The sequence below is a fragment of the Trichomonas vaginalis genome, chromosome II, assembly GCF_026262505.1.
Source record: "Trichomonas vaginalis G3 chromosome II, whole genome shotgun sequence".
Lineage (NCBI taxonomy): Eukaryota > Parabasalia > Trichomonadida > Trichomonadidae > Trichomonas > Trichomonas vaginalis.
The window spans coordinates 18,833,301-18,847,677 of record NC_067204.1 but is presented as its reverse complement, the minus strand read 5'-3'; the positions used below and the strand labels follow the sequence as shown (position 1 = coordinate 18,847,677).

General features: G+C 29.7%; 4 protein-coding genes across 4 annotated transcripts, besides 3 other annotated features; all 4 read left to right on the top strand.

Moving 5' to 3' along the window:
* Positions 1 to 806: 806 nt before the first annotated feature.
* TVAGG3_0569020 (phosphoprotein phosphatase protein) lies at positions 807 to 1,742 on the top strand (the record flags this gene model as incomplete). The annotated part of the gene is made up of 1 exon (XM_001315114.2): positions 807 to 1,742. One exon carries the CDS (start codon positions 807 to 809, stop codon positions 1,740 to 1,742), a length of 936 nt encoding a protein of 311 aa, XP_001315149.1.
* A 260-nt stretch (positions 1,743 to 2,002) lies between these two features.
* Positions 2,003 to 2,924: a mobile genetic element.
* A 113-nt stretch (positions 2,925 to 3,037) lies between these two features.
* Positions 3,038 to 3,852: a mobile genetic element.
* Positions 3,853 to 4,034: 182 nt separating this feature from the next.
* On the top strand, positions 4,035 to 5,429 carry TVAGG3_0568990 (Rapsyn-related family; the record flags this gene model as incomplete). The annotated part of the gene is made up of 1 exon (XM_001315113.2): positions 4,035 to 5,429. The coding sequence occupies one exon, from the start codon at positions 4,035 to 4,037 to the stop codon at positions 5,427 to 5,429; it is 1,395 nt and encodes a 464-aa protein (XP_001315148.1).
* A 187-nt stretch (positions 5,430 to 5,616) lies between these two features.
* Positions 5,617 to 9,260, top strand: TVAGG3_0568980 (antigen BSP-related family; the record flags this gene model as incomplete). Its single annotated transcript, XM_001315112.1, has 1 exon — positions 5,781 to 9,251. One exon carries the CDS (start codon positions 5,781 to 5,783, stop codon positions 9,249 to 9,251), a length of 3,471 nt encoding a protein of 1,156 aa, XP_001315147.1.
* Positions 9,261 to 12,780: 3,520 nt separating this feature from the next.
* Positions 12,781 to 14,377: part of a mobile genetic element that runs on past the window's edge.
* On the top strand, positions 13,378 to 14,205 carry TVAGG3_0568970 (uncharacterized protein; the record flags this gene model as incomplete). Its single annotated transcript, XM_001315110.1, has 1 exon — positions 13,378 to 14,205. One exon carries the CDS (start codon positions 13,378 to 13,380, stop codon positions 14,203 to 14,205), a length of 828 nt encoding a protein of 275 aa, XP_001315145.1.

Below are 14,377 nucleotides of genomic sequence, written 5' to 3'. Positions count from 1 at the left end.
AAATATCATTTCAAACATTCAATGTTCAAAATCTACATTATTCAATTTTGAAAACTTTACAAATAACTTTTCAAAAATTGAATTCAAATGTTCCGCATGATTATAGAGAAACTTTTCATCAAATTTTAATGGATTATATGTAAAACAAAAAAATACGTGTTCCCTTCTTAGCATAACCGGTATTTTTGAAGATAATTTGAAAAATCTAAAGCTTTAATTTAGACATTGCTTTTCAGTTAATATTTAATAGATATTTTTACTATAATAGATGTATCATTCAAATTTAGATATTGATAATTTTTGAAAAAAAGATAATTATTATTTTGAATTTTCTCTAAAAGAAAATCGGAAATAATGAATATTGCTAAATTGTATTTTGAATCTATCATATTAGTCCAAAATCAATTTTGAATTCTGATCTCAATAAGGGTAATTAATCATATATTTAATATGTAATATATTCAAGCAATTTGAATTACGAAGAAATAAAATGGGGATAAAGGGGTAAAATTTTCTCTTTCAATTATCAGTTCTCAATTTTCATTTACTTGTGAAAGTTATATATCTTTAACAAACTTAGCATAAAATCTATATAATTTAATATTTCCAATCTCCCATAAATAATGATTTTTTTTAATTTGTGTTTCCTCAGAATATTTGTGTTTTCCATTCAAATCAGTGGCCCATTATATGAAATATATATATTTTAATCATCGCAATAAGATGTTTGATTTTTATTTAAGTGGGGATCATCTTTTGTAAAGATCTTTGAAATATTTCACAAAATCAAAAAAAATTTCAATTCAATGGAAGTCATCTCTGCTGATACTATCATAGCAAAGATCGAAAGAAATGAAATTCCTTCATTAGAGGATATCAAGTACATCAATGAGACAGCCACCCAAATGTTCAGAACAATGCCAAACGTTATCCCTGTTCAGGCGCCAGTTGTCATTTGTGGAGATATACATGGACAGTTCGAAGATCTCATGGAATTGTTCAAGATAGGTGGTAAGATCCCATTTACCAACTATCTTTTCATGGGAGACTATGTTGATCGTGGTGCAAAATCTGTTGAAACAGTTTCCTACTTGTTCTGTTTAATGATTAAATATCCAAAGAACATCACCCTCTTGAGAGGAAATCACGAAAGTGCCGGAATCTCACAAGTTTTTGGTTTTCGTGAAGAAGTTGTAAACAGATATGGCGACGACACAGTTTGGAAGATTTATACAGAAACATTCTGCAATATTCCAATAGCAGCACTCATTAACGATAAGATATTGTGCGTTCATGGCGGTTTGTCACCATCTCTTCGTACAATCAAAGATATTCAAATGCTCGACAGATTTACAGAAATTCCTCACAAGGGACCACTTTGTGATCTCGTCTGGAGTGATCCAGCACCACAGGCAGGCTTCCGTCCTTCAGAACGTGATGCTGGCTACCAATTCGGCCCAGATATCACTAAACGCTGGAACGAAGAGAATGGTTTGGAGCTCACAGCTAGAGGACACCAACTGGTTATTTCCGGTCTTGAATATAATCATAATAATCAAATTGTTACTGTTTTTAGTGCCCCAGATTACTGCGGCAGATGTGGTAACTTAGGCGGTATTCTCGAACTTGACGAAAATCTCAAGAAGAAGGATATCCGCTTCCCAACAGCAAATTCTGTTGAAACTTCCCATGAAGATATTCCAAAATACTACTCTTTTACTGATGTTGATTATGATTGGTAATCATTTATATTATTTTTTGCGTATTAAACATATCGGTTCACCACATTTCGTATTTTCACCATTTTTTGAGTTAAATCTCTACAAAACCGAATTACTCTGAATGCTTTTGCGTCAAAATCAATTTTACATTCATAATTTTGAATAATCGTAAGTAAAAACCCTTGGATAACTCAAATATTCTTTGATAATTAAGATTACTGTATGATAGTATCATGAAATTAGCTAATATATTTCTCAAGTTACATAGATATAGGCTCGAAAAAGGTGACCAAACTATTTTTTGAAAGTCCGCCATAACTTTAATGGTACTATTTCAGCGTGTACAATGAATACAAAAATTCTAAGAGTGCCACATAAAATAGTACTTTAGACTTGAGTTAATGCTACCAAGCAAATGTTAAAAAGATGACTTTAGTGTTTTGATAATCAAAGATTAAAATCATTATTGTCTAAATCAATAATCATAACGACAGAAGTTAATGTTTTTTCATAAGTGCTTTAAATCCACTTTTAAAAGTATACCTCAAAAATCAAAATATCAAAAAAAATTGGCCGATAGGTTTGGCTTTAATTTTTGTCTGCTTTTATGATTTGATATGGATGTTATAATTTTAAAAGTTGAGCCAAATTCACCAATAGATTTTTGAGATTTGCAAATACTCAATAATTTTCAGCGTGTTATCTTTTATTAAAAGAACTATTTGGTTTCAGTATCATATAAATTGATATTTACTTTCTATTTGAACCTTCATTTAGCTAATGATTTAATAATACAGATTTCATCTAGTCCTTATAAGAGAATTTTGAATTTGTTATAATAAAAAAACAAACAGATATAGCTTACACTTCTATAATAAAGATACCTTTTATAGAAATCAGTATGAAATGTGTTTTGGCTTATTGGAAGCATATCAGACATAATCGCCATAATCAAAAAATCTATATACCCAATAAGTAATAAATTTGTCGATATAGATTTTCCATAAAATTAGTTTTTAGTCTGATCTTAAAATAAATTTAATTTTTTATAAAAAAAATCACATTTAAAAGTACCTTTTTAGTAGCTCGAAATCCTGTTGGTGGATTTCGGGCGTACTTCAAAATTAGCTTTTCTTCTACATATGCAAGCTATATTTTAAATATGGAGCAAATCGGATCGGCGAAAGTAGTTTAGTTACCTTTGGCTCGAATAACTCTGAATTCACTAAGTACGATATTTTCATTAAATCTTCATATTTCCATTAGATAAATTGTTTTATTACACAATCTACCTAATTTAACAAAACAATGAATCTGAGTAGGGGTAATTTTAGCTAAAAGTGACACGCCTGTAAAAAGCGACACACCTGTGAAGGGTGTGATTACCGATCGGTAATTTCGACAGTTTAGAATTTAAAATTTTTTATGGAACTGTTGCGAGTTTCATAAAGAATTTAAGGAATATAAGCAAAGATTTGAATCAAAATCTTAGACCTAAGCCGCTCGCTTCGCTCGCGCAAATTACAGAATTTGGATGCAATACCCCTCAATTCATTGTTGAGAATGCCAAGTCTTTTCAAGATAAAATTATTACAGATTTCCACCTTCAAATTTATACAACATTATAAAAATTTATGAATAAAAACTTGATATAAAATAACCTTTTTATTTTTACTAAGAAAAAAAAGGTTTTTGATAATAAATTTATTTTATTTCGAAAAAGTAACAATAATCGTAAAAGGGTATTGATAGGCTTGCTAAAGTAACTAATTTTAGCTGTCAAATACTTTTGTATTTTGAAGTAAATTAGTATAAATTTGTTTTTACTTTTATTTCGAAAAAGTAGCAATAATCGTAAAAGGGTATTGATGGGCTTGCTAAAGTAACTAATTTTAGCTGTCAAATACTTTTGTATTTTGAAGTAAATTAGTATAAATTTGATATTATTTTAACTCCCTTTGAAAACCTCAATTTTCCATACAGAGGGAACGGGAATAGCATCCAATATTCCCTGAGAATGGTTGCGCATTCTCAGTTCCCTCTATATTTCGAACGAAGCTCTCATCGGTCTTTTTTTTTAATACTAAACGTTTTTTTCCCCTGTCACTTTTAGCTAAAATTTGGGTTTGCCCAATGAATCTTGAGATTGACATTTATATAAATTTGCTTCAAAAACTATTAAATATAATCTTTTTGAGATACTAAATGTAAATCCAGAGAGTACATAACTCTATTTAATTATCTTATTGAAGATTTTATAGCGAGGATGATTTTCTTAAGTTTATTTAATCGTCATTAGACACGTTATTTTAAATGCGCTCTATAGTATCACCTAAATTAAAATCATCTACAAAAGGAAACAACTCATCATTACGTCAGACAAAGGATAAGAAATCGATTGGTTACTACCCAGCGCCTGCAGCTTTCTCAGCTCCTCCAGATTTTGGACCTAACTGCGTCCCTCCGGCCGTTGCCAGGCAAATTGATGCACATATGGCCGAATTAAATCGTGCTAAAGAAGCCAAGAAAGCGAAAAAGATGGTTGAAAAGAAAGAAAGTACAACTAAAACAATTAAAAACGATCCTCAGTTAGATGTTGAAAAATATCAATTATGCGTACCACAAAATCCAGCACGATTCTCAGCATTGAGTGTAAGTGATTCAAATCACCCACGTCCTTCTCTTTTACAAAATCCTCAAAGAATTGTAGCTGAAGGTCCATTTGCTGTGAACGAAGCTGTTAAACCATCAGTTGTTTCAATTGATTTCGATGGTTTGCAGCCTTTAAGATTAAATCAAGGCACATCAAACCCAGATACAAAGAAAACTCTTCGCGATCTTCAACTTCTCGTTCAAGCATCACTCAGATCGAGAAATATCAAAGACGAATCATCAGCTTACTTCAACATTGGCCTTCTTTACGAAAGTGAAGGTTATCTTAAACGCGCGAACGAATATTACATGAAATACTTACAAACATTAGGTGCTGATGCAGATCCTCTTGTTTTTAACCGTATTGCCGTTAACTATCAGCTCATGGAAATGTATGATGAAGCTATTGAATGGAATATGCGCCATCTTTCATTTTCAAGGTCCATGTTCGAAACAATAGCCGCCAACTGTAATATAGCCCTCATTTACAGAGCCAAAGGTGACAATCAAAGATCAGTTGAATTTTATCAAGCGGCATTAGATACAGCAACAGAGATGAATGAAGCGGAAGATTCACCATTTTACGAACAGATTGAGAAAATCCGTGGTGCATTAAAGGATGAACTCGTTTTGGCCGAAAGAGAATCTTTAGTTAACGATATTGGAGCTACACAGCTTTCTCAGCTCGCTTTCGGTGATCGTCTCAAGCGCTCTGATATAGGCCGAAGACAAATAGACGCTGAGGAACAGTATTACAGCCAAGATGCAAGAATTTCACAGGAACAAGGAGATTTGAGTACCGCTTACAACGCGTTGATATCTAATGGTAAGTTAAACTGCTTCTACGGTGATTTCGAGCGCGCAGAGAAGTTCTATCTCGAAGCTCTCGAAGTTGCTAAAAAGATTGGCTCTTCTGAGTTGATAAATCATGCAAAAGTGGCAATAGGAATCGTTAGGGGTAATAAGGATATGAAAATTTATGGTTTATTTGATGAAGCTGGAGTTCCTGATCCAAAATTGTTTACAAAGGACGATTTCCCTCAGAATGCTATATAATTTATTTATTTTTTGTTTTTCTTGTATGTATTTAAATACAATGTTTATCTATTTATCTAATTAATTTTTTATAATTTTATTTTTTTGTTTTTTATACATTACTGACATCATCGATACTTATACCTATGATATAATATTCTTTTTTTGATATTGATTTTTCATTATTATTTAAATTCTCATCAAATGAGATCTTTCCTTTACTTACAATTTAAACAACTGTTAGTAAAGGAAGTAAAATTGATTTCTGCTACATGCACTTATGATAGCCACATCATCACTTGCTCAGGAAGTGGCAATATCTCAATTAATGAAGTGTCAAAATATAAATCTCAAGCGGAACAACTTAAAATAATGAATGGAGTAGAAGGAATAGACAATAATGCATTCTATTCTTTTAAAAGTTTAACATCAATCGAAATAGATTCACCTGTAATTATTGGAACCAGCGCTTTTGATACATGTACATCCTTACAATCAGTTAAATTACCAAATGGAATACAAATAATAGGTGATTATGCTTTCCAAAACTGCAAATCTTTGCCACAGATTAATTTGCCAGATTCCATTACACATATTGGAAAAGGTTGTTTCTACGCTTGTTATAAGTTAGCTTCTATAACATTTCCAAAAGGGTTAAATATCTTAGAAGAATCCACATTTTACGCATGCTCTCATTTATTAAATGTTTCATTACCAGATACTATGACACACTTAGGACCTACATGTTTTAAAGGATGCATCAACTTAGAATCCATTAAATTATCAGAAAACTTAGTAAAAATTGATAATGAATGCTTTGCCGGTTGTAGCAGCCTTGAAAAGATAAATTTACCTGACAAACTACAAGTGATAGGAGAAGCATGCTTCCAAGGCTGTATTTCTCTTGTCAGTATGGAATTCAAGAAAAAAATAAATACTTTACATGATGACGTCGTCGATGCTTGCAACGCTCTCAAAGAACTTACATTCGTATTAACTGAGCAAAAATATATACGATCACCATTCGTTTTCTGTCCAGAACTCCAAAAAATTACAATTATCGAAAGCGAAAATATGTTTTTGCTAAAAATTCCTGACAATTACTTCCAAGATTGTCAAAATCTAAAGGAGGTGGTTTTAGACACTCCAAACATTTTGTCTTTTGGAGCAAACAGTTTTAGAAACTGTGAAAGATTAGAAAAAGTTACGTTTAAGACACCTTTTAAAGATTTACAAAATATATTCTTGAATTGTTTCGATGGATGCAAACAATTAACAGAAATTATTCTTCCTGATTCTGTTTCTTTGATTAGTTCATTTTCATTTAGAAACTGCATCAGTTTAAGAAAGATGACAATTCCTCCAAAAGTTACAATTCTTTATTCTGATTTGTTTTATGGATGCACAAGTTTAGAAAGTGTAACATTTAATGACAATATAAACTCAATTGGAATTTCATGTTTCCAAAATTGTAAAAATTTGAAAGAAATTGTCAATGGTTTGCCAAAATCTCTGACAATGATCGGATCAGCTGCATTCTGTGGCTGTTCGAAACTAGAAAGCGTTACAATCAATGAAAACTTGTATTTCATTTCTGATAATTGTTTCAAAGATTGTTTAAGTTTGCAAACTGTTACTTTTGATAACAACATCAAAAACTTAGAATTCATTTATGAAAATGCATTCCAGAACTGCTATAGCTTGACAAAAATTATATTGCCAAATTGTGTTACGTTTCTAGGAAATTCTTCATTTGGAAATTGTTCAAAATTATCCGAAGTTGTTTTAGGAAAATCATTGAAAGATATTTCATCATCTGCATTCGAAAAATCATCAAATATCAAATCGATTACATATCCATTATTCAATCAAATGAATGTCAATGTATTTGATTCATCGAAAGATTCTATTACACAGTTGATTTTAGTCGATTCAATTGACAATCTGACACTTTTCGATGATGATTGTTTCAATTACTTTGGAAATGTTAATGATGTTGTATTTGCTGTTTATTCATTGAAATATATTGGTCAAAAAACATTTAATGGCTTTAAAAACATGGAAACATTATCATTTACAAAATGTAATGTAATTGAAATTAAAGAAGATGCAGTTTCCAATCACAATAAACTTAATAATATGAACTTTGACGCAAATGAACTTTATTTAGATGTAAGTTGTTTTAGAAATATTGATTCATTACATCAAGTGACAATTTCAAGCAAAATAATTAGTTTCAAAGACTTCTCATTTGCTGATTCCACCAGTTTGAATTATATCAATATGATGTGTGAAAAAGCTACATTTGGAAATTCTATTTTTGAGAATTGTTCAAATTTGAATACTATTGATTGTAATATTGTCGATGGCTTAGTTATATCAGTTGACTTTGCAAAGATTATCCCATATGTTAGAGATTTAAGAATAGCATCAAATCAAGTGACAATTAAAGGAAATTCAATGAAAGAAATGAAAAATCTTGTCAATTTTGAAATAAATGCTGACATTACTTTAGAAGCAAATTCACTCTCAAACTCAAATTTGGAGAATTTAATTATAAATACACAAGGCCAATTAGACTTCCAAAGTTCTATATTTAACGAATTATCCAATCTTCAAAAATTATTGATACTAAAAAGTTCAAAAGTTACATTTGGTGAAAATGTTTTTGGACAACAAAATATTTTATCTGAAATAAATGTCACTTCACCATCCATCATCTTTAATCCACATTGCTTTGATGGACTTCAAAGTTTAGAAAAGATAGTTGCAAATGGAATTGTTGAGAAAGTTGGAGAATATTCATTTAATAATTGTTCGAAACTATCTAAAATCGATTTCATTTCAAATGTCCAAACAATTGAAGATTCTTCTTTCAATGAATGCTCATCTCTATTAAACTTTACAATTAAAAGCGACAATTTGAATAAATTAGGAAATTCAGCATTCAAAAATTGTCAAAAATTGCAAAACATAACAATCAATTCTCCTCAGAATTTATCGATTTCTGATCATTGTTTTTGCTCATGTTACGAAATGACTTTCCTTAATTCCAGTAATTTGAACTTAGGACAATTTTCTTTCCATAATTGTAAGAATCTGAGAAATATTTCAGGAAACATTTTGTCTGTTTCAAGTTATTCATTTTCTGGATGCGAAAGTTTAGAATTAATTCAGATTTCTAATTTAGAAATAGTTCCTTCCCATTGTTTCGAAAACTGTATTAGCTTGCAAAAGTTTATCACTATGAAAAAGATTCAAGAGGTCTCAGATTATGGATTCTATAATTGTCCAAAATTGAAAGAGTTTAAATTCGATAATGTCTCATTTATTGGAGATTTTTCATTTTCGAATACTGGAATTTACAATTTGACATTGACAACCATGGTGATTTTAGGAAATTATTCATTTGCTAATTGCAATGAATTATCTGAAGTTTATTTAGCAAATCTGTCATCAATCGCTAGCAATGTATTTGTGAATGACACAAAACTTTCTAAGTTTGTTTATTGCGGAACAAAGCAAATTAAATCAAAAGATCTCTTTACAGGATGCTCTAAACTGAAAGAGATTTTCGTTTCGAAAGATTATGGAAAATCTTCAATTTCAGGAGTTCCATGTTCCACAACTGAATTTTGTGTTTCATCAGGAGACAATCAAATAAGGAAGAAACTCATTATAATTACAGCATCTTCTGTATTTGTTCTTATTGTAATTGTTGTAATAATTTGTGTTGTAGCTTCATGCAAGAAACAAGATAAGATTAATTATAAGGAATCAGAAATTGAATCTCTGTTATTCACTTCTGATAATAAGCTGTACACTAACAGTGCTAATATTTAAAAAACTTGTTTATTTATTTAATCAAAAACGGATTTTTTTAATAAAAGAACTACTTTGCGTGGAAATTTATACGGTTGGTGACACCTTTGTCATATGGTGACGGTTTTTTCCTGCATCTATAATTACAATATCATTTTGACATAAATAATTAGAAAATTTGGCATTTTAACAGTCACTGATATGTATAACTTTTTTTATTTGAACTATCACTTCATTAAAAAAGAGTATCTAACTTGACCAAATTCTGATAATAAAAGTTTCATATTGGAAAAGCACTTTGTTTTATAATAAATACCATAAAGAATGCATTATGAATACGTATCTGCCTTAATTTGCTTTAGAGTTTTATAATAAACAAAAGATATTAAAAAATAAATTTGATTTTTTATGTGATTATTAAGTAGTAGGATATGACGGGTTTAGCGACTTTTTTTGTTACATCTATATATAGACGATGCATTAAAATATATTTATTTATAAATTATTAAAAAATTAACATTAATTTTAAAATAATTTATTTTTTTATTCTTACATAAATGACCCAACAAGTAAAACCAGATAAAATAGATTATCGAATTTTAGAGGATGGTGTTCCTGTTTATATTCAAAGATTTAAAGGGAAGCAATATTATAGAATTGTTAATCCTGAATACATAAAACATTTATTTAAAAAGGAAGACTGTGAATTATTAAACGTTAATGAATATGAAACCAATAAATCAAAATTGAAATATAAATATATTGGAAGTGATGAAAGATGCAAAGATAAAGAGAAAGTTTATACAGTTTCATATAATGAATGGAAAACCAATAAGATAAGAAAACATTTAGGAGATTATGGGAAATGTTCTGAATTCTTTAAATCTAGTATATACGAGAGAGTAAAAGAAATTAGAAATAATTATTTTCATGAATAAAAAATAAACTTTAAAAATTCATGTCTTACGAAAAATTAAAACTTAGTTATGTTTATTATTTTATTTTTTTATTTTGTATGAAATGAACAGCTCTAAATTCATGACTGTGAATCAATTAATGGATAAACTTTCACCAATTCTCACCCAGGTTAAACAAGTAGACGTTTATTTTGATGATTGCGTACAAAGTTTATTTTATAAAGGTAAGTTTAATATTAAACCTATTGCTTTTGCATTTGATGGTAAATTAATCGAAAATTCAAAAATTTGGGAATTAATTCCGGATATTGAATTTATAACAAATATTAAGGATAAATGGTTTAAACAACAAAACCACCTCACTAAAGTTCTTTGTAGATTAATGATTAAAACTGAGGAAAAAGAATTTAACGGGTTTAAATATCATCCATGTAAAATTTTAGAACTTGGTAACGAAAAACTTCAGAAAAAATTAAACGAAAGACTATCAAAAGATAAAGTTGAAAGAGTAAATAAACTTGCTAAAGGTAATGGTAATGGTAATGATGAAGAAGAATTTGATGAGTTCAACATAGAACTTTAAGAAACTAATGATTATTTGAATTTATGAAATCAATTATTTGATTCATTCTTTCTTCAATCTCTTCTATTCTTTTTGTTAAATCATCAATTTTCATTAATGAGGTGATTCTTGATTGAGGAATAGATTTCAAACTAACCACCCCCTTTATTTTTGAAATTTTGAATCCATCAACTTTAAACATTTTATTCAATTTACACGTTGTCAATTCTTCAAATAATTTTTTATTATTAGCATAATAGTCATTAAATTCTTCAACAGATGAAAAAATTTTTATTTCAGTAATTGGTTTAACAACGTTTATTTTTTGTTGAACATTTTCACTTTCATTTATTTCTTCCTCCTCTGTTTCATTTATTTTTAAAATCAGTTTCATTTATCATTAAATAAAAATTAGAATATAAGTGATGAAATATATTTTTTAATTAATATTAAATCAGAAATGGCGGCAGGATTCTTTAAAAAATTATGGGATGGAATTAAGAAAGCTGCGGGTTGGGTTTATAAAAAGATTATTAAACCCGTTGCAAACTTTTTGGCACCAGTAGCGAAAACGGCAGGAACTATCATAGGTGGAGTATTAGGTACTAAAGCAGGTAATCCAGCGATGGGAGCACAAGCAGGTAACGCAGTTGGTGGAATTGCTGAAGGAATACTTAATAAAATAGGAGGTAGATAGTGGAAAAATAAATAATATTATTTTTATCTTAGTATCGGTTGTAGTCTTTGATAAACTTTTTCTCCTTTATTTAAAACTTCTCTTATTGGGCAGCTTTTGGTGTTATTGATTCAGCAACGTCACTAATTGCTTCTTTATTCTTAAATATCCAATTTGCTCCCTTCTTCAATGTTTCCCAAACTTTACTCGCTCCTCTTTTTACTTTATCCCACAGTTTTTAAATATACCTGCAGCCATAGTTGATTATTTCATTAAAATTAAAAATTCATTTTCATCTTTTAATTTTGATTTTTTATTTATTAATAAATGACTACTAACTATTTGGTGCCAAACACTAAACCGATTAATGGAAATGTGTTTCATTCATTCGAAAAGATAAATGAAATATTCGCAAAGAATGACGGTAGAAGATATTATAGAGAACTTGAAAGTTCATGCTATGACTCTGATGCTCCATATTTTGATGATAAACAAACTCATTTAAGAATTACAAATCCGGCTCATGATGTGAACCAATTAGGTGACACATATATTAAACGCAAAGTTAAAGCAACTCTAGTTTCAAATAAAGCTTTCACATGTGATGCCGCTTTTAAATGCATGCGTTTATTCGTTGGTTACAAATCATCAAATCAAAGCTTTAAACAATTAGAAGTAGAAACCGAAAGAGGTGATGCCGGTTATCTTCAGATGGATTGCGCCCGTGAATCTTTCGCATTTGCAACATATAAACCAAAATCAGAAAGGAAAGTTAAAAAGTTTGTTCATTCGTTATATAATAATGTTCAAAAATATGATAACTCAGTATGTGGTAAATATATTGATCCTTCAGAAGTTTTCAAGAAAGCAAATGAAGAAGTTGATGTCACTTTTGATATGATTATTCCGGTAAATGATTTGTTAGCATTTCAGGCGTTCGATGATTATCCTAAATCATTTGGTGATATCATTCTTAAATATTATGTTTTCAGGGATACTTTAGTATTTTGTCAGGTTGACCCGTTAAGAGTTGCTGATTTACAAAATTACGTTTATGAAAAGATAACTGATGAAAATTATGAAAAGATTATGAATCATGTTTATAAATATGATCGCAAATTCCAACAAATCGGACTTCCTGCCAAATTAATTACAGGCTTAGCCGCTACATCTGCTGACGCAACAGTTAATGACGTTATTATTTCATGCACAAAGATGGAAGTTTTAGAGGATAAATGCATTACACCAGGATATGGTTTAATTGAAGAATCAGTTAAAGCAATACCACGTTTATTCAGTAAGGAAGATCCATTCATGATTCCAGCTCAACATATTGACGTTCGTTCACTAAATGGAGGTTGCATCACTCCTGAAGGTATTAGCTCAGATTTCCCATACGCTCTTCATAATGTTACAGATGTTGTGTTAACATTTCCGAAGAATGCAATGCAAAGAACAGTTTTAGAAAATCCAATGCTTCGAGGTCTTCAGGTCACTATAGATTCCAGAAACTTCCCCGATCAAGCGATGACCACAGTGGGTGACATATTCTTTACACGTATGCTTCAAGCTTCTGATTTAGATGGAGTGAATGAATGCACAGAAGAATACGAGGACTCATTAACTAGACCACTGAATGATGATAATGGCACGCCATTAGCTAGAACATGGAAAGACCAAACTTCATTCTTATGCACTATTCCAGTTCAACGTGATGGAGCGGGTATATTCTTTGATGGATTAGAAACTTTCAACTCACAAGTTACAGTACAAGTGAAAGCTTATCCAATCATTCAGGGTGAAAATGACACTTACTGTTCAAAGGTGACAAATCCTCCTCAGGTTTGGTTTACTAGAACTACATATTGGACATGGACACCGGACGAAGGTTTGAAATATCATCCAACAGGTACACCACCACAGTATAGAAGTTCATATGATGAAATATTGATGAATAGAAATGTTTAAAATTATAAATTTATTTTTGATTAAATGGATTTAAATTCATCCACTCCTTATGAAGAATTAGCAGGAGTATATAATACATACGTAGATGATATGATTAATGAAGCATTGAGTGATAATAGAAATGCTCTATCTAAGGAAAAATTAATGAAAATTCCATATTCTGAATGTTACTTAAATTCAATCACTGCAGCAATTGGTAAACAAAATAAAGGTAAAACATTAACGATATTAAAACAAATTATCATTATTGCTAACACTTCCCCCTATTCACATGTGTTAATTTATATCAACCGTTCAGGTTCACCTTCAGATGATACATTTGAATCTTTAAAGCATTTAATCAAAATTCCAATTATTTATTTATCACAAGAAGAAGCAGAAGATTATTTAAAAAACTTTTTAATGTATAAAGAATTATATAATACAATCAAGAAGCAAGGATTAGAGGATAAAATTATTGATAAACAACGGGATGAATTATTTGAAACACTTTCTATTTCAAATTTTGATAAAGAATTTTTGCATTCACTAATTTTTCTAGATGATGCCATGAAATCAAAACTAATAACTAATGAGAAATCATATTTTAATCAATTATTAACTCAATGTCGACATATTCAATGTTCATTCTTTATGGCTGTTCAATATTTCAAAGCATTAAGCACAAACATTAAATCAAACCTGTCCACCCTTTTCATTTTCAGTGGTTTTAGTCGTCAACAGTTGAACGTTATGCTTTATCAAGTGAATTTACCAATGAGCATTAATGAACTTTACACACAATATCAACAATTAGGAGAACATGGAAAAATAATAGTTGATTTAAATAAAGGAGGTGTTAAATTTGATTAACTTTTTATAATTAATTTTTATTTTTTATTTATAATTAAACATGACAGAAATAGCAAATCTTCTACAGGTTCCATTAAAACAAGGAACAAACAAAAAGGGTGCATATAATAGAACTATGAAAGTTCCTGATGGAATGAAAGAATTAGTTCATATTGTTGCTGGTCTTCAAAAA